Raw genomic sequence first — 27789 nt, 5'->3', positions numbered from 1 at the left:
TTCATTATGGAAAAAAGCCACATCACTCTTTATTGGATGCTAGTGCCAACACTGGCCCCCTTCTCTCCGTGCACAGGGGCACGTAGGCAAGGGGCTCCGTCCCCCGGCCGGGATGCAGTGGAAGCCTGGCCCCACTACCACTCTCCTAGGGCCAGCACCCTCTTCAGTGCCTGGAGCTGCTCAGGTTTGTTCAAACTCCTGTTCACAGTAGCCTATATTGAGGGGTTGGGCCTGGACACCTCGCCTGCAAGAGGACATGAAGAAACAGGGCGAGATGAGCCATTCAGACAGGAGTCAGTCTGACGCCCCAGCAACACCTCCACCACAACCAACAGTCTCCCCCCACCCCCCCGACTTCTCCTATTTCAGTGGATTTCAAACTGCCCCTGTACACCAGAATTGCTCAGGTATCTCTCATTTCCAGAGATTCTTGCTCGGACTGGGGTCATGTGTTGGCAAGAATCTGACAGGCGCTCCAGGTGATTTTGATACAGAGACATCCAGGAATTTGAGGGGACACATCCCTATTCCTAATCTGCTTATCTCTGTACCCAAGTCCCAAATAACTCAGTGCTTTTAGAAAAGAGCTGATGCCTAAGGGGTGCCTAGTGTTCTTGGCCCACTGAGCCCGCCTTTAATGGCTCAAATGCTCTAAATGCAGTGGCAGTGGGGAACTAATGTGCTGTCCTGTCCCTGCAGAGGTGTGGACATGAAATCCTTTTTAGCTTCACCAATTCCAGGATGTGACCAATCTCCATAGAGGACCTCTGGGCATGCCTCCTTTATTATCCAAGTGAGCAACGTGCTTAGAGATGGTAAGGAACAGGCTCAAAGTTGCCCAGTGAATTAGATAGTTGAGGCCTAGACCTTGCCATGGCTCGCTCTCAGCTCAGCACTAGGCTGTATCCACCAAGTCCTCAAGACTTAGTCAATAAATAAAACAGGGAAATGACCACCTTACTCAGGCCCATCCCCAACATTGGCACAGGTGTCACGGGAGTCCATAAAGGCATAACCATGGCTAAACACATAGACTTTGAAGTTGGCTTGGATCAAATCCTGGTTCTGAATGATTTTGGACTGGTTACTTAACTTCTCTGTGCCTCACTGCCTATCTCTAAAGTGGGAATAAAACTACCTACCTTACAGAGTTGTGGTTAAGATTCAAGGAGATAATGCCCGTAGAGAGCTGAGAACGGTGCCCGCTACACAGTAAACCTCTGTCAGCATTAGCTATTATTAGTATTCTTTTCCTGTCAGTAAGCCCCCACTTGCCCACCACTGTGGGAAGGCCCCAACACGGCCTGCTTGCTTACCTTAGCAGCTCACAGCGGAACCGTGTCAGACGTTTAAAGGCCAAGTCCAGGTTAGTCACCGACTTGTTGCTCCACAGCCTCTCAGCAACGGCCGCTGCTCTGGGCCTGGAGGGAAGGGTCGTGTACCAGGTTGGCTCCCGCATTCCCTGCAAAGGTTCTGGACACCCACAGGCTGCTCTCTCTTATTTAGGCACCCTGGACTCAGGGTCAAGGTTATTCAGAGCAACAACCTGGCTGGAGGGCTCCTAGGGACTTCTAGGGCTCAGCTCCATCGTCATTAAGGTACAGATCATTGATCCCACTCTCCTCCTCTCCCAAAGATATGGTACCAGAGTAAGTTGTAAAGGCATCACGAACTGTTATTGACGGGAGCAACAGGTGTTCTCAGAATGTACAATCTGCATACCCAGCCAGGCCTGGTCAAGCTGCTAGGAAAACAGCATTAAGGAAGTCTTTTCACAGGAATCATGAACTTAAGTGCTGGGTCCCGAGCAAGTCATCTGTGCTTTCCAGGCCTCACTGTATCTGTGAAGTGGGGATAACAAACCTTATCCTGTGTGGAAGTTACATAGGTGAGTATAATTTACAAGCAGAAGGATCACTCCAATGCTCCTTCTCTCAGGCCTTCTCTCAGGAGGTACTTGCTGGGGGTGACTGGACAGGAATGAGTCTATAAAGAAGAACCCAGGCCCACAGGCCCAGCACCCACATCCTCAGGAAACCCTTACCAGAGTCTGGGGACCAGATTTGTGCTGTCCACATACTCTCCCCACATACAGGCCTCTCCACCAATCACTAGAGCCTTCTGCTGAGCGCCACCTGAGAAAACAAGCAACAACAGGCTGCTGGGAACAAGGGGAGTAACCCTAGGGTTTCTACCACCTTCCCAATGTAGCCCTCTCTTCAAACAGCTCATCTCATCTAACCTGAAAGGTCTAGCCCAGACCCTCCTGTCTCCCACTCTGTGCACCAGCCTCATCTGGTCAGCAAGGAGAGCTCCCTGCTTTCACCTTCAAATTCCAGGGGCTCCACCACGTAGAGATCTCTCCAGTCAGGGCCATAAGTTATGTGATTCAGGTACCAGGGGGCAGAGAGCAGGGCACGCAAGCCGGCTCTGGTAATTAGCTCCAGCTCCTTCAAATAATTTACTGGTACCTCTTCTCGCCATACCTGGATGATTGTATCTGGAGGAACCTGTCACAAAAGGTCAAATGGCAGTTATGGCACATAGCTGAGGAGATTTCTGGCCCACATTCTTATGCAAGCAAACCAGGCCAAGGGGTATGTGGCCGCTCTGTTCCCAAGCAGCAAAGTATTTCTCCGTGATTCCTCACTATTGAGTTCCCAGCCCAGCGCAGAAGCCAGGGATTCTATTGGCCCTAGGAGTCTTCCCAGCTGCTTCCTCTTTCAGTCCTCCTAGAGCCTCCTTGTCCACAATGAGATAGTAATACTGGCTGTAAGCTAAGGGAGGCAAGCAGTGGGGCCCAGGAGACTTGTCAAGAGCTACCATGTCAAAGAATCCCCAGATGTTTCTGAGGATGAGATAAAGTTCCCATAGAACCCCTCCATTTGGCAAGAGGCTGGGATCTAACTGATCAACAACGAAGAAGGCAGCCCTGCTCCCAGACCTGGAAGACCCTAGTCTATGACTCAGAAAGGAAAATCCAACCCAGCATGCCAGTCTCAGGAATCCTAAGTAACCTAGCAGCAGAAATAACTCATGATCAGTTTGTGCTGAGGGAAGATAGACAGAAGCTCTGACACTCACACCCAGGTCTCAGACTTCTGTGACCTTTCTGGAGGAGAAAATGGAGAGATGGCCCCCGGTGCTCTGAACAGTAAAGCCTAATCTAAACCCCAGGTGGACCAGTCTGTGCAGAGGCAGGAAAGGGCTGAGAGACCAAAAGAAGCACTACAGGTGGCTCCTTCTCTCTATGCCCCTGGCTCACCTTTACTTTATTATCAAACACCTCCTGCCACACCACATAACCTTTGCCATAGGCAGAGACGATGTTCAGCAGTCTGGAGAGTAAAGAAAGGGTCTGGTCAGCTCAAGTAGGTTCTAGGCTGTTGGTGCCAGTAGGGGTTCAGGCTGGCTATGGGCCCATTCCTAATTGGGCAGTGCCTTCCCCAGTTGGGAGCTGACTACTCCAAAGCTGAAAGGATAGAACAAAGTACCCTTTCAGGGGCCCAGAGGGTGGTCAAGCAGGGCCTGGTCCTGGTATGAAAAGAGAGGACCCCATAAGGAGGTAATCCCAAGGGACCTTGCCCACCCTCTTTCCTTCCTCACGTCTGGATGTAGAAGGACTCCAGCTGCTTGAAGTCATTACCAAAGCCTTTCGTCTTCATAAAGGCCTGGATATCTGGGTTGGACCTCCTGAATCCCAAGAGAAAATGGAGATTAATTCTTTCAACAGCCTCAAAAACTTGGCGATTAGTCACCTGGCCTCCCACAACTTCTTTTTTTCACTTGAAAAACTAATCAACTTTGGATCTCAGAGCCTCCAAATATGGCAGGTGTGGCTGAACAAAGCTGTGTGATGGGGGCCATTGACACAGGCTGAGAAAGGAGGAGTTTGGGCCTGAAGAGCTTTAAATTCAAACTCTCAACAAGAACGCATATTAACTTGTCTCGACTACAGCATGTGGGTTTGAGGTCTTGGTTTGGGGCTCTGGCACACTGGATTCTGGCTTCTCTGTTTAACCCCCTACCCACGCATATTTTGCTTTTCCCTTAACATTTATTCTTTATTCCAGATTGGTACAAGTGTTGCTGTTACCTGCTGCACTTGCCTCCCCCAACAACGTTTATATTTTGCTCACATTTCCTCCTGGAATGTTTTCTCCCTCCGCTACCGCTCAAAAAAGCCAACTATTTCCCCAGATCCAGTTCTAGTGCCCACTTCTCAGAGAAGCCCATCAACGTCTCTTGAGCTAAGTAAATCTGAGGGTTTGAACCTTACAGTTTAATACCTAGTAAACAATTACAAAAAAAAAAAACCAACAAACAATTACATATAGTATTCTCAAATTCACCTGTGTCTTCACTCTTCAACCAGACTATTTTAAGTCTTCAAAAGTGGGAATTATTTTTCCCTATCCTGGATTTTCCCAGGACAATTCTGTGCCCATATCTGGTTCTTCCATATGTATCTCAAGGACATGACAGGAGGAAGGGATAGTCACATATTCACAACCTTGCCAAAATCAGGTAGGGCCTCAATACAGGGGTAAGAGGAAAGACCTAAGACTTGAGCCATCTGGATTGAGACTATTCTCAGACGTTAGCCCCTGAGGAGTACCTGAGATAGGTAGCCTCTCAGGAGCTAACCTCTATTCTGAGTGAGCAATTCCACACAGGAAGCAATGGGAAAACCAAAGGGGATCATACCAGCAGGTGAAATCAACCTCATCTCCTCCAAGGTGAAGATAAAAATCTGGGAAGACAGAGCTGACCTCCAAGAAAAATGTGCTCATGAATTCATAGGTAGTATTGAGAATGGGATTCACTGGTCCGAAGGTGCCAGAGGGACGAGACCCAGAGTAGCAAGGAGTCAATAATCCAGGGAAACCTAAGCCGACAAAGAACCCCACATAAGTGTCACAAATACATAGAACCCCCCCCCCCCCACAGTCATATACTTAAGGACATTAAGTTGCACAAAGTAAGATATTGTGCTCATAAAAACTGCAATGCACATAAGTAGGAACATCAAGCACTCACATACACTGGTGACCATGAACTTTTAGTCACAGTCAAAGAAATAAAAATATATTCACTATCATGAGTCTGGGTTACAGCCAGACTGCGATCAACATACACACTCTTGCCTTGACATATTGCTTCCAGCAGGGGTCACCCTTGCTCCCAAAGGCTGCTCTCCTACTGCCTTTAGGCAGGAAAGCAGAGAGCCTGATGCTGCTGCCAAACTGACAAAATCTTTCTTCCGCTCTAGGGCACAAATTGCAAGAGCATCATTAAGACAAAGGCATCTGAGAAGAATCTGCCCAGAGGTTAATACTAAGAAGTGGACTCCTTTGTCCAAAATAAATTCTGCCTATCTAAGTTCCCAGGTGGAAGTTATTGATGGAAACCATTCTTCCAGGGACCAAGGCCAGGCACACCACATCCAAGAGTCAATGCCCTGAAGCCCACTGAGGGGGACCAGTAGGCTCCCTCTATCCGACATTATTCTTACCTGGTCCCCAGGACAGAGTGTGGCCAGGAGTGTCAAACTCTGCCAACACACGGATACCCCGAAGCCGTGCATATTCAATCACTTCTTTCACATCTTGTGCTGTGTAGACATGGGTGACAGGATTGTAGGACCCCTGAAAGGCAAGAGACGCCCATAACAATCTCACTTCCTGAAGGCTAGCAGAGTAGAAGACACTCAAAATGCCTCCAGGACTCCCTGGATATCAGAAAATCTACCTACAGGTTTTTGTTGTTGTTGTTGTTGTTGTTTTAATGTTTATTTATTTCGGAGACAGAGAGAGACAGAGCATGAGCGGGGGAGGGGCAGAGAGAGAGGGAGACACAAAATCCGAACCAAGCGCCAGGCTCTGAGCTGTCAGCACAGAGCCCGACGCGGAGCTTGAACTCACAGACCACGAGATCACAACCTGAGCCGAAGTCGGACGCTCAACTGACTGAGCCACCCGGGCGCCCCAACCTACACAGCTCTTTGGTATCAGGGACTATCTCCAAGGACCTTTATCAGAATTTCCCATAAAGCTATCACATCTATTGCTTTATCTGAGTGTCAAAATGCCAGTGAGACAACAAGGTAGGTAACAGAATATAAACAAACAAACACCAGGAGAGATTATCTCCTAGTTGTCACAGTGAAAATTAATGCAAAGTTTGACTCAGACTTAGGTCTCCTGATTCCAAATCCAGTGCCCTTCCTCTAAGTCAGTATGTCTCTAAAACTGGCTGGTTAGGATGACAGCCAGTGTCCTTGCCAGCAGGGCCATAGCCAGGCTCAGACATCAGCTCATAAACTTGGTCTTGGAGAAATTGAGACATACCTTTCTGGTGAGCTCTGGAAAAGTGAAGCTCTCATATGGGAAGGAAGAGTCATCGACCAGATGCCAGTGGAACACGTTGAATTTATTGTATGCCATGACGTCCTGTAGACCAGAGCACATGCTATGAGCCCATCACAGCTTCTCCACTTTCCCAAGGTAGACATACAGGCAGGCTGCTCCACATACCTCAATAGGCCCAGCCTGCCCCAGCTTCTTAATAAGTGTTCATAGGGTCTATCTATCAAATCTTCCGACCAGGGAGTGCCTGCCATAGAGGGAAGACCTAGCATATTCCTTCTTCTGCCAAGGCACATCCGAGGATGGCTGACAGAGGCAGCGCCTCCTCTTTTTGAGATGAATTTTAGCCACACCGAAAGGATGGCTTAAACTATGTGGCACACTGGTCTTCCAAAAGCACCACAATACCTTGAAGACTAATACTTCTCCCTGCCATTTGTTTTAGGTTGTCTGACTAACGTTTATCCAAACTGTGAAGTCTATTGCTGAATTTAGTAATCTCATAGCCTATAAACCTCAGAGCCAAGACTGACAGATGTGTCTACTGCTTTGATTCCATCAGAGGAGCAAAGGAAAAGGTAGATACATGAGTTGGATCAGCAACTGTAAGATAAGACTGCTCATGAAACTCAAAATAGGAACATCGCCAGCTATGGCTTTTGAGGATCTTTCCTATGACTTTGTCCTAAGCTAAACTGCTATGTCAAAAAAACCAATTCCCCAAATCACCTTCTGCATTCCTGGAGATAACTTGGACATTGGTTGGTCCAGAGTAGCCAGTGGGATAGATTTAAAGCCCTCTTCTTTTTTTTTAAAGAGCGGGTCATCTTTTCCATTTTCTGAGGAGCTCCTAAAGTTACATACATTCACCCTGTAACTCTTTAGGAATATGGCAACTGGCCTATCCCTGCCCCAACACCCCAGAACACTAAGGGCAAAGATGGCCTTAAGGCCTGGGTACCAGAGTGTCCAGGATGCTAGTCAGTGGCAGGTAATGGCGAGACGTATCCAACAACAAGCCCCGGTGAGAGAAGCGGGGGAAGTCTTCAATCTCAGTCTTGTTGATAAAGAACTGTGTGGATCAAACATTGAAGCAGTCAGGATTCAAAGGGAACTCACCATGGGAATGGAGGGGGGATGAGGAAAAGTCTCCTAATCTTTCAAAAGCCAATTTATGACTGTTCTGTAGAGTAACTATCTCTCCAAATGCCCCACATCTCTACCTCAATGACCACCAGGAGGCACCTGTCAGAGAGTAACAGTCCCACACTAGCCAGATATAGCTGTCCCACACACCACTCAGCCTACAAATTCTGGATTTTCACTTTCATCTGTTTCCTTTTTTTTTTTAAGTTTATTTATTTATTTTGAGAGAGAGAGTGAGAGCGAGCATGCGCACACATGTGCGTGAGCAAGGGAGGGGCAGAGAGAAAGAGAGGAAGAAACAGAATCCCAAGCAGCCTCTGCACTTCAGCGTGGAGCCCCATGCAGAGCTCGATCTCACAAACCGTTGAGATCATGCCCTGAGCTGAAATCAAGAGTTGGACACTTAACCGAATGAGCCTCCGAGGCGCCCCTGTTTATTTTCTTTAAAGCAGTGTGGTCTCAAGGTCATTACTCAGGGGAACTGAATTACAGTGATTCCAAACAGGCCAAATCTACCAAACCAGTTTCTACCCACACCTCCTTCTAACTCTTGCTGGGGCCATCTTGAGCCACCAGGACTCTGTGTAAGGCAATAAGTTATTCTCTGGACTCTCAACATTGAGAGACAACTCCAGAGATTTAAAAGGAGCCTCTTTGGAGGGCCCCCACTTACCGTGCCCTCGGGAGATCTCCAAATTAGCTGGCTAAAAGTCTCCAGACCTATGGGGAAGTAGAGAGGCAGGGTAAAGGCTTAGAGAGGTGGGGAAAAAGATGCACCCATTTGGAAGGTTCCCAATGTGGCAGAGGAGAATGCCTGGGCACACAATAAAAGCAGATGTAGTACGGGCTTAATGAGTCTCCACACGGATGCAAAGGGGATACGAGGAAGCCGGTAGCTATTTTTACTCTGTATTTTATTTGGGGAGGTAGCAGTGTAAGGGTAGCAGATTAGTACCCCTCCTTGAACACACCCTCAAAACCACAGGCCTCTTATCCATAATTTCCAAGCCTTGAACTCACAAGAGTATTAAGAGAGGCCAAGATGTGTGCTTGTGTGGAGAGGTGCAGGGACAAGCCAGTTCACACATGTAAGGCTTTCCATAATTAATACTGATCAGGAGCTAAGGAAACAGAGAAAAAAGGGTCCTCAATCTACTGCCCCTTCTATTATCCCAGATTGAATTGTGAAAAAGTGATCATAAGCTTAAGTTTCCAAGGAGCCTGGGTCCACGGCTGGACCTAGAAGACAAAGAATCAGCCACCTTTCCTCTTCGGAGCTGGAGAAGGGAACCAGCTATAAGGAGAGAGCTGAAGTATGGTAGGCAGCAAATGCCCCAGTCCAGTGGACACAGACTTCTAGATTCTGGTAAGGCCTAAGGGCAGGCATGCTGAGTCCAGAGCATTGTATGGATTCAACAGCTAAAGCCCCTCTTCTGAAAACCTAGCAGAGGCCCTGTGAAGGATTTCCAGAGTCTCAAAATTTCAGAATGAAAGAATCTGAAACCTTGACAGTCACTCAGCATCTGCTTCAAGGCAGACTGCTTCTATACCATTTTGGCTTCTTTCTACCCTGACTATGACACCCAAAATTCTGGAGTCCCAGATTTTCCCTTATCTCAACCTGACTAATCATTAGCCCCTGCATGAAAGGTGTAAGAGAGCAGAAAGGGGAATCAGCATGCTGTTTCTCCAAAACACAGGAGAGGGAAGAGGAGGGGTAAGTGAACAAAGACAAACCAAAACAAGGTTTGAAATTCTGTTTAGAATTTCCCTACTCATTCACCAGCAGAAGTTTTACAAAAGTAGTAGAGGTATCTGGCTAAGTCTATATCTAAGGACCAAATACCTTTTCAGTAAACCAAGAGGAAGGGCACAGGCCCATCACCTGTTAGCTAAGAAAGTCTTCATTTCTCCTGAAATAATCTAGTTCTGCATGTTTTACTACTATTTACTTCTTTTTTGACATTTATCTATTTCTTGTGATATGGTTGTCCTTTACAATGCATCTTTCTAATAATGTGTGTTTAGTGACAGCCGAACAGGCAGTGTTGTGGTGGGGTTCCCAAGCAGCCTGTCCCCTGCGGCACCGAGCATCAGCCTGCTGGGCCTCTCACTGCTGCCCCAGAGCACCTGCCCAGGAGGGCCACTGCTGCCGCTGCACAGGCTGACACCCATCAATTTCTTGGGACAGCTGTAAGGAGAACACTCCCTTCAGGGAGACCGGGAAACACTCCAACTGATCTCCATAAAGAAAGCTTCCTAAAGTGGGGGTATGTGCCGGACCCTCAGCCCTATTCTCCCAACCCACTGATGCCAACCTTCCCACATCACCCCTTTCTCCCCATTCTAGCATCAGCTCCCATGTTACCTCGGAGAGCTCCCCAGACAGTCTCAGAGAGGAGGAAACAATGATCATCATTTATGACCAGGGTGTCTGAAATGACAGAAATGACTCCATTGGTTAAGGATTCTACTCTCAGATTACAGATCACATGTTCTGTGTAAATCCTTGGATTAAAAAACAGCAGAAAGATCACATTTTTTTTCCATTCAAAGAGGAGACATCCCCAGAGGAGAGCATCTGCAGGTCAGCTAGGCCTTGGACTAGAGTGAGAGGGAGGTCACCCAGCAGCTCTGCAGGCCTTAAAAGATAATGCATGATGAGGGTCTAGCTAGAGCAGAAAAACACCACCTGCCTTGTGGTTCAGTTTCCTCCCCCTCCAGAAACACGAGTTTCCACCAGCCCTTAGCTGAGAGTATGAAGGGGACAGGGATGCTTGGAGGCATGTGTCCAGGTTACAATGTTCCCAAAGCCTTTGTAATCACCCTCCTCTCCCTTCGTCTTCAGGTTTCATTCAGCTACTTCATCCAAGAATGAGAGGAGGAAGCCAAGACTAGAACGTTCACTTTGAAGACTGAGAAGTTCCCAACTGCTGCTGCTCAGGGGCACGGAGGCATCACAGTGCTAATGATTTGGCTTTATTTCAATCATTATGTCCAAAAATTCTAGTCATGCCCAAAAACTCCTTCTCTCTTAAAGAAAATCAGCAAATTCCTAAAATGGCATTGGAATTATATGCAGTTCAGAAGACAAGTGTCCCGTGGGACTCGGTGAAAAGCCAATGTGACATTCCACAGTCAACCTTCAGACACTGGTTAGAGTTCATACAAAAGATTCACTTCTGTGTCTCTCAGCACTTGGTGACCTTGGGTCTCCACAGTCATGGAGGGCTCTGGGCCTAGCATCAGGAGCTTAGGCCAGGCCAACCAGAGTTATATCTCCAGACAAGTGCTTGCTCTTCTAGAACAGGGAACGGGGTGGCACTTACAATTTTCCACCGACTCCAAAGAAGGAAGCTGGTCACATCCAGGAAGGACCACAAGGATAACCAATGAATTCTTCTCCGGTGTATGCTGTTTTCCTGCAAGGACAGGGTAAACTCAACATGGCTGACCTGTCACCAGAAGCTAACAGGTAAAACCAAGGTCTCATAGGAAGGTCCCTAACTCTAGTCCCTTCTGCTCACATGCATGTGGGGAGAGGCAAGGGAGGAGGACAGGGCATTTACCCTTGCCATAGGCACTGCCTCATCACTTGTTCAACTTTTTCATTTTTGTTGTGCTGCCCTCTCTCCCATAACCCGCCCTGACCCATGTATCAAAGATCTGGCAGCAGCTCTTTGTAGCCAGGGCTCTCTATTTCTAGTTTGGGTACAGTAAGCACATGATTCCAACACCACAACAACTGCTTCTCAACTAGAGACAGCTCGAGAGCACTTCTACCCAAAGTGTGGTCTGCAGATTAGCTGCTGACTTGCAAACTGTGCTACTGGTTGAAAGGAAAGATACTGATAGACAGAAAGCTTATACAATGCTGGAATGTAAATCAATTATGTCAGAACAAACACACTGTTCAGTTCTAACATTTTTTCATTACACATTTGTTTTGATGAAGGGAATAGTTTTACATTCTGGTGTACCCCCCCTCTCACTGCAGACTGTCACTTGAAGTAGCACCGTTCTTGAGGGCTCCAGGTGAAGGGTTTTCCATTTTGTAAAAGCCCAGGAGCTGATGCAAGCACACGAAGCAGATGACAGAAGGATCTCCTATGCAAAGGAGGCCTGAGATAATCTAGCTGGTGCCCCAGCAAAGGGACATGGTCACCATCCCAACCTGCTTCCTTCCCTCTCCCAAACAGGTTCTCTGTCTGAGGCAGACTTCTGTCTAGCAGTGGGAAGCCATCCAGTATGAGCCAACATACAGCATAGTTCTACAGATGCCACCCCTCCCCACCGAAAAAAATAAAAGAGCCAAAGCCAAGATACTAACATGCTGTCTCTCCCCCTCCTCCTAAGGATTCTTCCTTGTGACCTTTGAGGTGGTTCTGATTGTACAGCTCCAAGCCTGAACCCGAATGTACTCCCCCTTTCTATTCTTTTCTGGGGCCACATACATCCACACTGGTACCACCACAACCATGACTTCCTATGGAACCACAAAGTCAGGGATAGGATAGTCTGGAAAAAGGCAGGGTGAGAATTCAGAACCAGACTGGATCCCTTATAGTATCCATCTCTAGGCACAAGGAATCCAAGAGCCTTGAGCCATTTCAAGGAAGCCTTCAAGGAGCTCTAACTGCTTGAGCACTACCACATGACCGCATCCCAGCTCGCAGATTTGCCAAGAAGCAAGCCAATAAGGAGCCCATTCCTACCACCATAAGCAAATGCATTCTTTCCCCTCCCTGTAAATAACCTGTATCCCACACTAATACCTGCCTACATCCTGCAGGGAGAAGGAAATGTGAGGCTACTCTGGGCCAGGCCAACTCACAACTCTATTCTAAACCCTGAAAACTCATCCCCAGCAAGACAGGACGACCAGACTGCCAGGGCAGAAACTACCTTCAAAGCAGAATCTGTAGGGCCCTCCCAAGCTCCCCAGGCAGAGAAGCCATCTCTACAAACCCCAAAGACCAAGGAGGACTTAACTGAGAGGGAGGAGTGAAAAAAACTACAAAAGAATATTCTTCCTTAAACTATGCCCTCATCCCTCTCTTCCTCACCCCCACTCCACTCCCACACATCACAGTGCCCCAGTATCATCGTGTGGAGGAGGGATCATCTGCGTATCTATCCAAAAGAGGGCAAAAGTCCTGGGCTTTAAGTGTTAATTCCGTGGACTTCAGGCTACCAAGTTGAGGAGAAATCACAACTATCTGTGTACAACTGCCACGGTCACTGTCCTAGTGACACGAGAGGCTGTACAAATACTAGGTTTATCTGAACAATTGCTTGGAACGTAAGAAAACATCTAGCTTCTGTTTTGTTGTTAGTATATTTTTATTTTTCTAAAACACACCTGCAGGCCATCCTCTAAATCCATAGTCCCTTTGGGGGAGGGTGGTAGACTCCTTACAAGATCTGATGAAAATGAAAATGAAAGGAATTTTTTCCCTAGAACAATGCCCCTAACTAAGGGCTTATCCCTCCACCCCCTGCCACTAATCTCATGGTGAAGATTCCCTATCCTAAATGCTCTCAGTGACTCACTTGGGTTTGGGATGATAAAGGAGATACAGAATCATGGCTGCTATTTAAACAAGTTATGAGGGGGAAGGTCTGGAGGCAGTGGTAATGTGAGAACTGGCAAAACAGGAGGGACACTGGGTCACTTAAAAGGATATAAACAGTGTATCATCATTGTGGTTTTCTGCCTCCAAGTTGCTACCCTGAAGCAAGCAGGAAATAGGCAAGGGACAGGCCAGCTGCCTCTACATGCACCCACACTCTCTGCACTGGGAAGAACTGAGGTGTAGGAAGCATGGCCCGGCACACTCAACAATGAGCCTGGCTGGGACAACAGGAAATTCTGAAGTCTCAAGTGCTCAGGAAGAAGCATGGCCAACAGAGCACTGAGCAGGGAGATCAGAAAAGGTTGGTTTTGTTTTGGTTCAGCTGCTGCTAAGCTGAGTGAATCTCAGGACTATTTTCTCCCCTGTAAACAATGGCAAGGTAGGACCAGATTCCAGCTATTCCTCTGAAGAGTTAGTACTTTGTGACTCCACACACAGATAATATGCTCCAGAGTCCCATTCTGTGGCCAGTACATCCTATCTCCCTCATCCCCCTGCTTTCATGTACACCTGCTCTTTTCTTCTGGTTCACTGAACAGTTTGCATTTTTCTAAATTTAAGAAGATAAAAAAAATTCAAATAGTACAGAAGTATTTACAACAAAAAATTAGTTACCTTTGGCACCTCTCCCCTTTTAGCATAATTTAGCCTATTCCTCACAGACAGGTCAGATCTGGATGTGGAACTCTGAGACCCTTTTTCTACGCACTGTTGAACCTTCTCCAGAGGCCAGTGCCATAACCCTTCCATTACTCTACTGTTCTCAGTCCTCTCCCATCTTCTCTTCAGCCTGGGTGTGCTGATCTCTCACTTCAAACACAATCTAGCCAATTCTCCTAACAACCTATCATTTTATTCTACTGCATGCAGTGAGCAAAACCCTCAACTCTGGATCAATCTCACATCCGCCTTCTGTGCACCGACCCTGGCTACTGCATCCTGCTGGAGGGAAGAGAGAAAATCATGTAATGATAGGATTTGGTCACTATAAAATCATGGTCTGTCAACTTGGCTGGGCCCTTGATGCTGCCCTGAAAATCTCCCATCTCTACCACTCCTTTCTTCTATTCTCTGCAACAGCTATTTCAAACTTGAGCCACTTTCTTCAAGCCTGTAACTTGATCACCACTGGCTTTACTCTCAGTAGACAATCAGAAGAGAACTCCCATCCATCTCTACCTTCCCCTCTCCTTCCTGACAAAAACACCTGTAACACATGTCTGGTCTTTACCTTCTCCTACCTGGGTGGAAGGGGTTTTCTTTCACCTGTGCTCTGGATCTCTCCTGAGGCTCCTCTTGTATAAATGCTTTCCCCTTTCCCCTAAATCTTCAAGTTATTTCTTTCTACTGATTCTTTCCCATCAGCATTCAAATATTTGCAAGTCTTCCTGATTTCAACTCCATGTTATCTCCAACAGATTCTTTCTCTTGCCTACTGTTCCCAAAGAAACTCTAAAGGAAATGTAGCCTGAGCAGTTAGGTGCTGAACTTCAAAGCCAGACAGATGTGGGTTCAAATCTTAGTTCTAACACTTTCTAGCTATGAGATCCTGAGCCAGTTATTTTCCCTCTCTGTGCTGCAGCTTCCTCATCTGAAAAATAGGGATCATGATTAGCACCTACCTTACTGAGTTGTTGGGAAGATTAAATGAGTCAATACATGTAAAGGGCTTAGTCAGTGCCCGCACATAAGTGATCACAGAGTTGGCCATGCTTAGTCCTCTCTTGGTAGCCACTTCTGACATCCTATCTACTCCTTAGTCCACTATAATATGGCTTCCTTTTCTACCACTCCTCTGAAAATGCCTTCACCAAGGGTCTGTGGTTCAGTAACTAAATTCAAGGGATCTTTTTCAGTTTATTCATTCATTCATTCAACAGTTATTTACTGAGTGCTTACTATGTGCCAGGCTGTTCTAAGTGCTGGGGACACAGCAATGATCAAAACAGACAAAAATCCCTGCTGTCACACAGGTAATATTCTGGTGGCCGCTCACTTCTTCTAGGACCTTTTGGCAGCATCAGACACCCCTGATGTTCTTTAAACTAAACTCCGTAGCTTAGAGGACATAGCTCTCTTTGAATATGCTTCCTCACTCTTCCCTTCCTTTGCCAGCCCCTACATGCTAGTGTTCCCAGGGGTTTCCAGGCTTCCGGACTTCTCTTTTTCTCTTCACTTACACTCTCCTTGGGCAATGTCATCCACCCCACAGTAGGTTGATGATTCTCAAATCTACCTTTCCGTGCTAACTCTTCTTCTGGGACTCGGCCCACAGGCCTACACTCAAATGGCTTAGAAGCCCTTCAAATCTTAAATACGAAATTGAACTAACTCTTCATTCCTTTTCCTGGATGATCTTCTCTCTGTTTGATAACAGTATCATCTATTGATTTATCCTGACAGAAACCTCCTCCTTCTCCCATCTTTCTGTGTACATTAAAAACTCATTCACCCCATATTTATCGACTGTATACCATGTGTCAAACACTGTGCTAAGCACTGAGATTACAGCACTGAAAAAGAAAGACCCAATTAAGTCTTATAACTACAAAATCCTTATTATCTCAAAATCATGACCACCTTCCCACCTCCACTGGGTCAATGCCTTAATTCAGCCTCTCATAAATTCTCCCCTGAAAGACTACAAAACCTCTCCATTGCCTTCCCTGCATATATACCCATTTCAATCTACTATCCTCTGTGATCTTTTAAAATGAAGATCTCTGCTTGGATCCCGTGCAGGGAGTCCCACAGTAACACAAAGAACTCTTTACAGAATCCTGAAATGCCACATTTTCTCCATACCTTTCTTTGCACATATTGCTTCCTCCAAGTGAAGCAAACTGCATTGCCTCCTCATCTCACCTAATTATGAAACAGCTCTGGTTTCCTTTTATAAAACTTTTCTATCATTCCCCCACCCTTTCCTAAGAGACTTTCCTATGAGATCATGAAGCAACGTATACATACATTTTCAACACTTATCTTAATATATGCTGTTTATTTGTCTATCTCCTCACCGAGGCTGTAAGTTCCTCAACAGCAGGGACCAATCTCAGTGCCTTTGTATTTCCAGTGCCTGACACACGGTAGTCATTCAATAAATGTTTGCTGAAAAAATGAATGATGCTAGAATTAAAAAATGCACATTTAATGCTATGTATGCATAATGCTTGTGCTACATGATAATCAGGCATAAATGGCAAATAGTTAATGGCGAGATTACTTCTATAGACCCAAACCTAGTATTTGTGAAGTCCTGGAATTAGGGTGGGGAATGGTAAGAAGACACCCAGGCATACAGAAAGTGTCTTTTCGGACACTACTTTGAAGACCCTTGGTCCATTAATCCAAAGATTCAGGTCTTTTTACTTCGCTGGAAGGGGGAGCTCATTCCTGAATTAGGGTACCCAGAAACTATGTCTTTACTTCAGTGCCCAATAGCTTCTCCCTGCACCAACCTGCTCCTCCCTGAATCAAAACATTTCTATCATATCAGTGAGTTTAATTCACAGAATTTTAGCAGCATAAAGAAAACATTCATTTTGGTTATAAAGTGGCATTTGGTTTGGCTTCTGGAGTGGAAACTAGGAAAGTCAACCCAGCTTTTGGCACCCTCCTACTCTTTCAGGTGTACCGTGCCCCCCCCCCTTGTGTCCTGGTACTCTCCTAGGCTGGTGCCAGTGTCGGTTCTCCAAGCCTATATTATTCCCCTTCCCCTTCCACCTTTATATACGTCACATCCAGGCCTTCTCTCCCCATATTCAGGCTAATGAAAATCCTAGAAATCTTTCATTTCCCATTCATTTCTTCATTCCAACCAGAATATATTGAGCTTTTTTTTCTACATCAGGAACCATGCTAGGTGCTGGGGCAGTTAAAAATAAAAACAAGCCCTAGTCCCTGCCCTTGAGGAGCTCAGAGTCTAGCAGGAGACAAATAACAAACAACAATTATAAAACAGTGTGATAGGGCTAGGGTAGATATTACAGCTACCTCCACAAAGGAAGGGATGCTTCACTTTAGAGAGGACCTCTGAGCAGAACCTTGAACACTGAAGTGGTGTTTGCCAGGCTACCAAGAGAAGAAAAGGTACTCTAAAGTTGGGAAGTAGCCAGTGCAAAAGTACATTGTTGTGGATAGGGGAAGAGGCAAGGCCACCCCCATCAAACTTCTTATCCAAGTAGGAGTCTGAGAACCCAACTGCCCCAAGCCTAGAGCCTCTCCATAGTGCTGCTGAATTCAGTCTGGACCATACTGCCTCCTCCCACAAGTCTCAAGACTTTTCACCCTTTAGAGACTACTAATACCTAATCAGAAGTGCAATCTACCTAGCCCAAAAACAAATCCTGAATGTTCTCCCTTCCACCTTCTTTTGTAAATGTTGTAGTTAAAAGTTTCCATTTTTCCTCTACTTTTAAAACTTCATCTGTTCTCCTCTCTCCTCACCCCTTGCCCACAAGAGAGCAATTCCCTGTAATTCTAGATCCCAAAAGATAACTTTGGTTAACATTTTGCACAGTCTTTCAATTTTTTTCCTAAATGTATAGATTACTTTTGAAACAAAAATGAGATCTTAAACATATTAGTTTGTAACTTTTTTCCACTTACCACAATAATTGGTAGATCTTTTAACGTCAATATACATAGATCTACAATCTTTACTTCTAAATGCTGAATAAAATTCCATTTTTGAAATATACTTTAAAAAGTTCAAAGTCCTAACTTGTCTTTGTGGACATGATAGAATGCTTCTAAGTTTTTGATCTTATAAGCAATATTCTAGTAAATATTCTCTCTCTCTCTCTCTCTCTCTCTCTCTCTCTCACACACACACACACACATTCTTTTCTTTAAGTTTATTTATTTTGTGTGTGTGAGAGAGAGAGAAGAGAGAAAGAGTGCACGTGCATGCCAGGGAGGGGCAGAAAGAGAGGAGAGGGAGAGAGAATGAATCCCAAGCAGTCTCCACAATGTCAGCATGGAGCCCAAAGCGGGGCTCAAACTCATGAACCATGAGATTATGACCTGAGCCGAAATCAAGAGTTGGATGCTTAACCAACTGAGCCACCCAGGCACCCCACATATATATATTCTTTTTTAAAGCACCTGTTGAGGGATTTCTGCAGGAAAATTCCTAAAGGTAGAAATACGAGGCCAAAAATATGAAAAATTTCAGTTAATGACACTGCCAAATTACTCTTCCAAATTATTGTACTGATTTACATCTGAACCAACATACACGGGCCCATCTCTTCACATCCTTCCAAAACTAGACTGTCTCAATTCCTTTTTATCTATGCCAGCTTGATAAAAAAAAAAATATATATATATATATATATACACACATATATATATATACACATATATATATACACACACATATATATATATACACATATATATATACACACATATATATATATACATACACATATATATACACACATATATATATATATATATATACATATATATATATATATATATATATATACCATTTTTTTGTCCATATTTTACTTTTTTTTTTAGGTTTATTTACCTTGAGAGACAGAATGTGCAAGTGAGCAGGGGAGGGTCACAGAGAGAGAGAAAATGCCAAGCAGGCTCCATGCCGCCAGTACAGAGCCCGACTCAAACTCACAAACTGTGAGATCACGACCTGAGCTGAAATCAAGAGTCAGACACTAGGGGCCCCTGGGTGGCTCAATCAGGCTCTTGACTTCAGCTCGGGTCATAATCTCAGTTCGTGGGTTTGAGCCCCACATCAGGCTCTGTGCTAACAGCACAGAGCCTGCTTGGGACTCTCTCTCTCTGCCCCTCTTCTGCTCATGTGCTCTGTTTCTCTCTAAAAATAAACAAATTTACAAAAAGTTTTTTAAAAAGTCAGACACTTAACCGACTGAGCCACCCAGGCATCCCTCAACTGTATTCTAAATATAATGACTGAATTTGAGAATCACTTAGCATTTACTGGCCATATATTTTGCACTTAAAAAAATTTTTTTATTGATTTATAGAGCTCCTTTTAGAGTTTAACCTTGTCTTTTAAGGTTGCAAGCGTTTCCCCCATTTGGTCCTTTATTTTTTTAACCTTATGGCTCTCTTGCTTTGATTTTTATGTAGTCGAATCTGCTTGTCTTTCACTTTATGTAGTCAAATCTGTTTGTCTTTTCCTTTATATGTTTGCTTAAAAAGGCTTCCTCTGCCTCTGGGGCCATATGAACATTCTTTTAATATTCTTCTAATAATTTTATGGCATAGCCTTTATCTTTAGATCTTTAATCCACCTGGAATTTACTTTTGTGTTTGATATGAGGTATAGGTTTAAATTTATGTTTTCCAAATGGATAACCAATCATCCACAAATATTTATTGACTAAACATCTTTTCACTTTTGATTACAAATGTTTCCTTTACCATATATTAAATTCTCCCAGGCATATGAACTCTTGCTGGTCTCTGGAGCTTATTTTCATGGCAATCCAACAGGAGGATCTATGATGTCATAGTGCTATCATCTTTTGTCATTCTGCCCAGTATATAGACACCTCTGCTCATTTCTGTTCTGGACCCACACTCCCATTCCTATAAATGTTGTTTCCTCTCCTCCACCAAGCCACCTGGACTACACATCACCCACCCCCACAAGCCCTCTGGAATCCTGTTCCATGGTTAATGAACTACCAACATCCTGAGTCTATTTCCTTTTAACTGAAGCAAGGCTCTCCCCAGGAATACTATTTCCCCTACAACTTGCTCTGAGAGGCAGCTTCTTCTCAGCTGCTTCCAGGACATCTAGCTTCTACCATCAAGTAAAAAAAACAAAAACAAAAACAAAAAACACCTCTTTTCTCTGGCCCATGACATTCAGTTGTAAAATCTTGAGCTTCTCCTTGCCACCAACACTCTGCAACATCCTGGTCACCTCTTTATTTACCCAAGATTTTGGAACCTGGTCCCCAGTCTTCCTCTCCATTCCAAGGTTGACTATCATCCTAGGTGATTTCAACACTCAAGAGGAAGAACTAACCCACATTCTAGCATAGCAGTTACCCAACAACACCTTAACACCCTCTCATGGTCACCTTTTGAATCTTCCTGTCCCCTGGAGGTGTTCCAACTCATTCTCTCAAGCTTCTGTACCATATAGCTAACTTGCTGATCCACCCTAGCTCTGTGTGCTTCAACTAGTGACTGAGTTTCTTAAATACATGACATGAAGGCTTCTTTCCTGACAGCTCTTCCCATGTACAGTTCTTCCCATGTGGATTACTCCTTGTGTCCCCATCAACTACTACTTTCAAAGATGATAGGACAGCTTTTAATGGAAGTCTTCTCAAAATGTACTCTCCCCTCCACTCCAACACATACACTTGGGCCAGGTGTTCCCAAAGCACTTTGTATCTATCAGCAAAAATCACTTTACTGATACTTTACTGTAGGTCTGTATTCCCACTTCTAGAGACTGTAAATTCTTTAAGGACAAGGACAGTTCAATTCATATTCTTGGACAAGTGCTGACAAATTATAGTTGCTTAATAAATACTACTTGTACTAAGGATGGATGGAAAGAAGGAAGCTGGCCAAAAATACTACTGGAATCTGATAATGATGGGCCCAGGATCAAAACATTCATAACGTGAGTGCTAATGATTAAGCAATTAGATGTTAGAAGTTATTATCTGAGGTAATTAATGCTAAAGTATGATCAAAGCTTACTCCTACCAAAGGCCAGTAGTTTTCCAAATTGCTAATTGGTATAATACTTGGTGAAAATATTTATAAGTAGTAGATTGCCCTAAGATTGCACATTGAAAAGAGCACAATCTCTGTAGACAAACAGACTTGACTGGAATTTCTGCCCCACCACTACTGGCTGTGAAACCCTGTACATGTTGCTTAGCCTCTGTGAGTCTCAGTTCTCAAAGATGGAGATAACACCAACCTAACAGAGCTGTTGCAAAGATTAAAGGGCATAACATATAGCAAGCGCCAGACACTCTTTAATAAATGCTAGTTTCCTTCCACCTTCTACTTCCTTTTTCTTAAAAAGCCAGTTTTGCCACTTTGCCAGAGGAGCCCAGCATCCGGTGCCTCGTGGGATAACCACACCATAGGAACAGCTTCTGTGAGGGCTTTTCATGAGCTTCTCACAGGAGCCTGAAGGCTCCACTACTGTGTGATATCACTCTGTATGGCAAATAGGCTGAGACTTTAACATATAAAAGGGACATGAACTTAGAACTCTGAATCAAACTAGGACTGTGGCTCTAGTCCAAAGACCAAAGCCACTAATGTGGATCTTAGTACTAGCTACTACCAGGACAAGGTCAAATATGACAATAGTTATTTCATCTAGGACACTAGGTACCTGATAAGTCACCTCCTTTGCTCCCAAAGCTTTACACAAAAGAGAAGGCTGCTTACTGACACCAAAGGTGGTAAGCACCCAAACTTCCCGCATCCAAGCACACACTTCCAAAGACAAGAGTTCTACACCATACCCAAGTCTAATCACCTTCAGGAAGTGGACATAACGATAGCACACCACTATGGGCTAGGGATCAGGGCTGAGTGCAAAGCTAAGCTTAAGCAATAACAAAAGCTTTAAACAGAAGCAAAGGAAATGAAAAAGAGAAGTTGACACAGGAATGGGTCTTATTCACTATAGCCAGGAATTGAGAAGGAAAGCAAATCCATTTCTCTATTATGATGGATTATAGATGTATAAACCTTGAGGCAGATTGCAGAAAACCCTGCACACATAAGACTATCAACTCTACAGACCCAACCTCCTCTAGTCAGCTGACTTTGCTGTCAGGGGCCCCACAAAGGTGGGAGAAAACTCCTAATCCAACGGGTTAAACCTCTTGGTGATGCATATTGACTTCTCATTTATTTCCAGGGCCAGCAGAGGAAATTTAGGAAAATGCAGAAATATAAAAGTAACCTCTTTCATTTCTAAAAGAAGTACTGGTGGGCAATAAAACTCCTTTTCTTCTGTGTAATCCACAGGAAAAGGATTGAGGTTTATGCCTTTAACAGGCTAAGAAATCGACAATGAGCCCCAGTAAAAAACTGTGTAGCCATAAGAAAAAAAGAGTTCACACTTGCTGATAAAAACAAAACACAAAAACAAAGTACCAATCGGCAAAAAACCTGCAATGCCCTGCTTCATTCTTCTGTTCGGAGATGAGGAGGTCAGGTGGAAGCAGATGGGAGGAACGGCAGCTCTGAGGCTTAGACTTAGTTTTTGTTGTTTTATTTTAAAGTCACCAAGTTCTTCCTTCTACTGTATCTTCCTTCAAAGATTGTAAAAACATTCATCACTATCTCCCTGTTATTTTCAGAAATGCTTGGAAGGTAGAAGGATTAAAAAAGGAGCAGCAACTACTTGGCAATTAGGTGATTTGCATGAGGGCACATAGTTAAACAAGTGATTGCTCAATATTCTCTGGCTGACTCCTGAATAAATCTTGAGTCTACTGTATAGGTTTTCAAGCAGAATATCCAGGGGGAGCAATGATAGCTCAAGGAAATGAGACTTGAATTTTTCATAAACCAGGCCGAGGCTACCCACACACATCCTGATCAAGATGAGCTTCTTGGAGTCAGTACTATCCCAAGCTATTGCGGAAATATTATGATTTAACAATAAAGAAAACACAAGGTTGTGGGAAGGGAGGCTGGTGGTGGCCAAGCTAGTCTAGGCCCTGGAATTCAACATGGAGCACAATTATTTTGGCCCTCACAAAAACTATGCTCCTGCTACCCATCCCCTTCCAAATTTTCCTATTTCTCCTCCTTATATATCCCTCCATTTTCCACATACCCCTTCACAAGAAAAGTAACTCAACTGCAAAACACTCTTCCTGCATGGTTTTCTTCCTCTTAGCTTTATTTATTTATTTTTTTAAATTTTTTTTTTTTAACGTTTATTTATTTTTGAGACAGAGAGAGACAGAACGGGGGAGGGTCAGAGAGGGAGGGAGACACAGAATCTGAAACAGGCACCAGGCTCTGAGCAGTCAGCACAGAGCCCGATGCGGGGCTCGAACTCACGGAACACGAGATCGTGACCTGAGCCGAAGTCGGACGCTTAACCGACTGAGCCACCCAGGCCCCCCTCTTCCTCTTAGCTTTAAAACATTAAACTTAGGGGGCCATCAAGGCTTCGCAGGAATAACCTGTCCTTGGTTAAAGTGTACATAGCCACTAGTACAATTAGAGTGCAGCACTAATTAGCACTGCTCCTGCTCCCCACCCCTGCTGCCCAACCTTATCTGTTTCCCTCCTACACTCCCTAGATGCACTTCCAAGGCATCTCCAAGTTTGTGAGAAGACTAGTCCCAGTTGGGACCACAGCATAGTGTGATCCTCCTTTCCCTGGAATCACATGCTAATACTCCAAATTTAAAACTTGAAAGTCAATCATTTCCAAATGAAACCTGCAAACCATCTCCTTTATGATGCTCTTAGAAATAGAAAAAATCATGGCACTTTCTACTTTATACAAAGTAGCCCTTTTAATATATCCAACAAATAATTAAGTATCTATTATATTTCAGGCATTGCAATAGAAGGCATGGCCAAAGGAGGTTTTTTAGGAGATTTAGATTGTAATAAACTATGCCACTTACTAACTAGTCACTTGTTTCATATCTGAGGATGAGCAAATCAAACATTGATAATGATTGCAGAAGGATCCAGACAGTCACATAATAATCTTCCTTCCATTCTAGAATAAAAGGAGTTATTCTGTTCAGGGACAATGGTATCCTAAGTAACTCACAGGTATGAATGTGTGAATATCACAACTAGATGCAAACTTCTAATAACCATTAAATACTACAGCTTCAATCAACTAGTTTCAGAAAAGCAAAGACTTCAGTCAAATGGCATAATCAGACTTAGCACTTTGCCTGAAAAACTTGGGCTTTATCAACTCCACCAGGTACCCAAAAAATGCATTCGAGGCAATGTCAGATAGGTACCATCCCAAGGAAGCAGATTTTTGAGTCATAAACAAGATGTGGCTCAATAATCAAAACAGGGAGGTAGGTTCACTCAAGTATCTAGAGCTTAAAATAATTCCATTTAACAGGTTTAACAACATGCAACACACACCCTCCAGTTGGCAGAAACACCTCTAACAACAAAAACAGGCAGCAAATACTAAACACCTTCCTAGACCATTCAGCAATCAGTGGACTACAGCTAACTCCTGAAGGTGAATTCAGAATCAAATCAAACCTCAAGAAGAGATTTGTTTTTCAGAGAAGTATGGATTCCACTGAATTCCAGGTTCAGATCAAAACCAGAAGTTGTGCTACATTAAAAAGAACACTGGCCCGGAACCTACAAGGAAGTTAGGTGGAAGAAGGAGATGGAAAGCTGTCAGCCAAGATTTAAATTGCATGTTGTTTTCTTTCCTAAAATCAGCCCCATAGAGAAATATAGTCTGGTGGGCCTTGCTGATGTTGCTTTCCCCTCCAGGGATTCATCCTTGTTTTTGCAGAAGAAGGATTATAGTTCAAGCCATCTGAAAGCCTCCCAGGAGACTAATGTTTCAAAGGAAAGACTCCAGAAGAAGAATAAAGAAGGAAGCTACTTCTGTGTCTTTGGTAATGTTCATCCAAACCAGTTTTCATTATCTCTCAAGGGATAAGAACCCTCATACAGCACATTCATTCACAGTAAGGTAACAAATTGAAATAAACATCTTATTTAGTTTCTTATCTGTCTCTAAATCTTTTATTAGAGAATTTACAGGACCCATTGTCACATATTATCCCCATTTCTATTTTCTTCATTAAACTCTAGACCTATAGCAATGGAGGTAAAGGCTTAATTTAGAAATACAGGAATTATCCTAATTTATACAACAGTGGCAAACATTCTAATTATCTTTTGGGCATTTTAAAATACATTGTGTCCTTTTGTTTCATATTTCTCTAACTGGACTGCAAAGCTTGAGCCTACTTTTTTTTTTTAACTTTAATTTTTTTTTTTTTTTTTGAGACAGAGCAAGAGAGAGGGCACAAGTGAACGAGAGGCAGAGAGAGAGAGAGAGAGGGAATCCCACGAGGGGCATAGAGAGAGAGAAGCAGGGCTCACATTCACCCGAAGAGATAATGATCTGAGCCTAAGTCAGATGCTTAACGGACTGAGCCACCCAGGCGCCCAAGCCTACTACTTCTGAGCATACTTTTCTTGTAACCTCCAGAGTGCCTGGCACTGGAACAGGCACATACCAGTTAGATGACAATTTTTTTTTTCTTGCACAAGTCAGGCCCTAACTGCTCTATACCAAAATAAACATTCTGACTGCCAATCTTGTCTAAGGCATTACTTGTCATAAAGGATTCAGAGAAATACGTGACCTACCACACACACACACACACACACACACACACACACACACAATACCCTTTTATCCTCCCCAGCCTAATCCATCTTATCAGTTGAGAACTACCCTGATGCTGAGACTCTTATTTCTTTGCCTCAATTATCTGTCACTCTCTCAGTACCATCTGTTTAATGAAATGCCTTTAATTCTATAAATCAAATGAGAACATTTGCAAAAGTAATTCAATCGCACTTGAAACACAGTACAAAATGATGTTAATCATATGGCCCAATCATAAATATGGCTTCCCCCATAAACACCTATACATCGTCACTTGAGAACTAAATTCCAAAATAGTTTCAAGAAAACTCTAAATTTTAAGCCCAGAAAGTAGAATTGTATCCCTATCTGTTGCTGACTCTACTTACCAATTTGCTGTGAAATAATAATCCTCAAACACAATTTTCAGCAACTGACTTAAAGAAAACTGCCAGCCCCTTCTGTTTTAGATGAAACCAATATCCAAAGCACTCCTGACTTCAGTCTCGCTTTCCCCAACCTCATTCTGTAAGGGTTAAATTGTACTGTAGGGCTAACGCTTAGCTTGAAAGATAACAACTTTGTTCTGACACTGAAGGTCACAAGATAACAGCCTTGCTTTTACTCTTGTAAATCATACTTCATACTCTTGTGAATCAGGCTTTACCAACGAAGGAAACAAAAGCTCAAAAAAAGAGCATCAGAGACAAGGTCAAGGAGATCCACTGGTTGCAACTTAGCGGCAGAAAGTCTAAAATAATCACCTCATTCGATAACTGTTTCTGACTCATCTGGCAACTGTTTCTAACTCATCTGGGAACTGTTTCTCTGTTCTGTTCCCAGATAATGATAAAACGATGTGATCGGCTTTAAAAACTCTGTACCCGGCTGTTCGGGGCCACACTCTTATCAAGAGTGTTGGTCCCGATCGGTCGGCCTTGCCTCTCGTTGTAATAAACTTTGTTGTGACGGTCACTGGTGCCCGTAGCATTCTGTTTCAGGAGTCCTGTGGATGCAACAATGCTTCCCCACTCTCAACACACACACCCTCAAAGCACTTTGAGCTCAATCAGAACCATCTGTACCTCTGGTCAAGCCTTGCTTCCTCTCTGGAATACTCTTTCAGTCCTGGCCAATTACATCCACCACCCCACAATAAGTGGCTGCTCAAAATTCATTTCCCTATGGAAGTGTTCTCTGATTTCTCTCACTGGGCATGCTATGTGTCAGACACTTTTATGTAATTTTGCACAGATCAATTCATCTCTAATGTCTTATCTTGCCAATTTTTGGTGTCAGCTCTATTGTCCTCTACCCAGCCCTAGTCACAGCCTCACTAGGACCCTGCGACACTTGCACACGGTCGGAGGGATCACCTTCGATGTCTCCCGGCACAGTATTTTCAGCAATTTGATATCCAGACTGAATTGGAGTCCTGCGGCAGGCATTCTTGGTGAAACAGAGCCAGGGGACAGGATTACGGAGAAATCCTGGCTCCAGAAGTCAGCTCAGCGAAGTAGAGAATGGAGCTGGGGACTGAGATGACGGCTGGAGAAAAGGCGCAGGAGGAAGTGGAGGCCAGAGGGTTGTGACTAGACGACAGGGTTGGGCAGAAGCCAAAAGGAGGGCGTCTCAGGAGGTCTGGCGGGGCCTCTGAGAGCCGGGAACGAGGCGGGGGCAGGTCCGACTCACTTGTGGGTTCAGGAGGCTGCCAAGAGCTGGAGCCGAAGAGCAGGTCGCGGTAGCGCTGGAAGGCCTCGTCGAGGACGGAGCAGCCCGGCTGCGCGGCAGAACTGACGTGGTACTGGAACTGGAAGTTGTACGGAAAGATGGCGTAGTGCGAATCGGAGGTTTGGATGTACTGGGGCCATGGCCAGAGGGCCTGCGCCTGGCGGGCGAACGCTGCCGCCAGCAGCAGCGAAAAACAGAGCCCGCAGCCCGCCATGGCCCGCCGGTCCCCTCGTTCTCGGCCGGCCGGGCCACGTGAGCCCCCGGTCAGCTGAGCGGCGCCCGCGTGACTATCGGCGTGCCACGTGACCAGCCGACCCCCCCCCCCCCCCCCCCCCCCCCCCCCCCTTACGCCGCGATCCCGGAGGACCAGCTCCCTGCCCCTCCTCTCACAGAGCGGTGCGGCGGTGACGAAGACCGCCCCGCGGCCGCGCTCGGGCGACCTGGAGCTAGTAGGCGCGGGCGCCGGGTGGGAGGGTGGCGTGGGCGAGCGGGAAGGGACAGTCTCCCAGCCTGAAGC

The 27789-nt window shown here is 44.8% G+C and overlaps 1 protein-coding gene across 2 annotated transcripts; it reads right to left on the bottom strand.

The window, feature by feature from the left end:
• HEXA (hexosaminidase subunit alpha) lies at positions 1-27521 on the bottom strand. 2 transcript variants are annotated; one of them, XM_042941486.1, is made up of 14 exons: positions 27234-27521; positions 10844-10936; positions 9883-9948; positions 8188-8234; positions 7330-7440; positions 6351-6452; positions 5516-5648; positions 4708-4888; positions 3607-3693; positions 3266-3338; positions 2327-2510; positions 2045-2135; positions 1317-1421; positions 1-244 (listed from the first exon to the last, which is right to left on the bottom strand). In XM_042941486.1, the coding sequence occupies exons 1-14, from the start codon at positions 27484-27486 to the stop codon at positions 181-183; spliced, it is 1590 nt and encodes a 529-aa protein (XP_042797420.1). In that variant the 5' UTR covers positions 27487-27521; the 3' UTR covers positions 1-180. The 2 variants fall into 2 exon arrangements, with proteins under 2 accessions (XP_042797420.1, XP_042797421.1); XM_042941487.1 differs by lacking the exons at positions 7330-7440; positions 8188-8234; positions 27234-27521 and adding an exon at positions 16171-16261.
• Between the last annotated feature and the right edge of the window lie 268 nt (positions 27522-27789).

The sequence above is a fragment of the Panthera leo genome, chromosome B3 (assembly GCF_018350215.1).
Source record: "Panthera leo isolate Ple1 chromosome B3, P.leo_Ple1_pat1.1, whole genome shotgun sequence".
NCBI classification, from domain to species: Eukaryota; Metazoa; Chordata; class Mammalia; order Carnivora; family Felidae; genus Panthera; species Panthera leo.
Note: the sequence above shows the minus strand (reverse complement) of the source record. Positions and strands in the feature narration are given on the sequence as shown.